The following is a 1,613-nucleotide window of genomic DNA, read 5'->3' as shown; positions in this document are numbered from 1 at the left end:
GATGGTGATTGCAGCCATGAAATTAAAAGATGCTTACTCCTTGGAAGGAAAGTTATGACAAACCTAGATGGCATATTCAAAAGCAGAGACATTACTTTGCCAACAAAGGTTTGTCTAGTCAAGGCTATGGTTTTTCCAGTAGTCATGTATGGATGTGAGAGTTGGACCACAAAGAAAGCTGAGCGCTGAAGAATTGATGCTTTTGAACTGTGGTGTTGAAGAAGACTCTTGAGAGTCCCTTGGACTGCAAGGAGGTCCAACCAGTCCATCCTAAAGGAGATCAGTCCTGGTTGTTCATTGGAAGGACTGATGGTAAAGCTGAAACTCTAATACTTCGCCACCTCATGTGAAGAGCTGACTCATTGGAAAAGACTCTGATGCTGGGAGGGATTGGGGGCAGGAGGAGAAGGGGACGACAGAGGATGAGATGGCTGGATGGCTTCACCAGCTTGATGGACGTGAGTTTGAGTGAACTCCGGGAGTTGGTGATGGACAGGGAGGCCTGGCGTGCTGCGATTCATGGGGTTGCAAAGAGTCGGACACGACTGAACGACTGAAATGAACTGAACTGATTATTCTTATTGCCTATTACACCCTCAAGGAGGAGGAATAATTTTCATTACCCCTGTTACACTGATGAGGAAGCAGGTGGGGAGTGGCTGTGAGGTCCACACCTTATTTCTTTCCTGAGCCTTTGCCAGCAAAACAGGTTGAATTTTTCTACGCACAATGGCGCCCTCTGTTGGCCATCTGGGATTAGCAATTCAGCTCTTAAATGAAGATGTTGCTGGGAGTTCAAAGCCCCTCAACCAGCTCTCAGCAAACCTCCTCCTAACTGGAACCAGCAAACCCCTACTGGACTCCACCAACGCTATATCATGTCTAGAAAGTCAGAAGTTTTCAAAAGACTGTCCTCCGAGGCACCGTAAACAATATACATGTTGGCTGCAAACTGTTATAAGACTGTCTCTTCAGGGTCCCGCCCCACCAGGATCCCCCAAGGAGAAGAAACTCAACCCTCCAGTCCTGTCTCAGCTGCTTGGCACACAAAATCTAGTCTACACCAACCCTGGACAAAGACACAAAAGAGAAAGATTAGGGACAATATTATATAACCGATGACACGGGGTAAACGGTGGTAGTTGATGATGTAGGAAACATTTCTCCCCTTTTCCTCCCTATTCAACCCCAGTTTAGTTCTGGATGGGAATGTGCCCGCCTCTCAAACTCTCATGTGTTTAGTGTTGAAAATTTGGGAGAAAAACATTAGAAGAAAACAAAAATCATCCACAATCACAATCACCATCATCAGTATTTTGCTGCATTTACCTTTTCAGGATCCATACATAATACTAGCATTAAAAAGTCATACTGTAGATAGAGTTTGCTTGCTGCTTTTCCCCCTGAACATTACATAATTGATGACTTTCTCTAGGTCTCTGAGGTATGACTGCTTGGTTACTGTTTTTTTTTTTTTAATTTAAATTTACTTTTAATTGGAGGATAGTTGTTTTAGAATATTATGCCGGTTTCTGCCATACAACATGAATCAGCCATAGGAAAACATATGTCCCTTACCTCTTGAACCTCCCTCCCACCTCCCACCCCATCCC

At 44.4% G+C, this 1,613-nt stretch overlaps 1 protein-coding gene across 1 annotated transcript in view; it reads right to left on the bottom strand.

The window, feature by feature from the left end:
* Positions 1–1,613, bottom strand: part of LOC104985863 (chromosome unknown open reading frame, human C14orf159) — a 63,854-nt gene that overhangs the window by 34,231 nt on the left and 28,010 nt on the right. Inside the window, 1 exon segment of the mRNA XM_010836260.1 lies at positions 1,566–1,587. Within this exon segment, the coding sequence (XP_010834562.1) occupies positions 1,566–1,587 (22 nt within the window).

This window comes from Bison bison, unplaced genomic scaffold (genome assembly GCF_000754665.1).
Source record: "Bison bison bison isolate TAMUID 2011002044 unplaced genomic scaffold, Bison_UMD1.0 scf7180017864061, whole genome shotgun sequence".
Taxonomy (NCBI): domain Eukaryota; kingdom Metazoa; phylum Chordata; class Mammalia; order Artiodactyla; family Bovidae; genus Bison; species Bison bison.
This window is presented reverse-complemented; position numbering and strand designations above follow the sequence as displayed.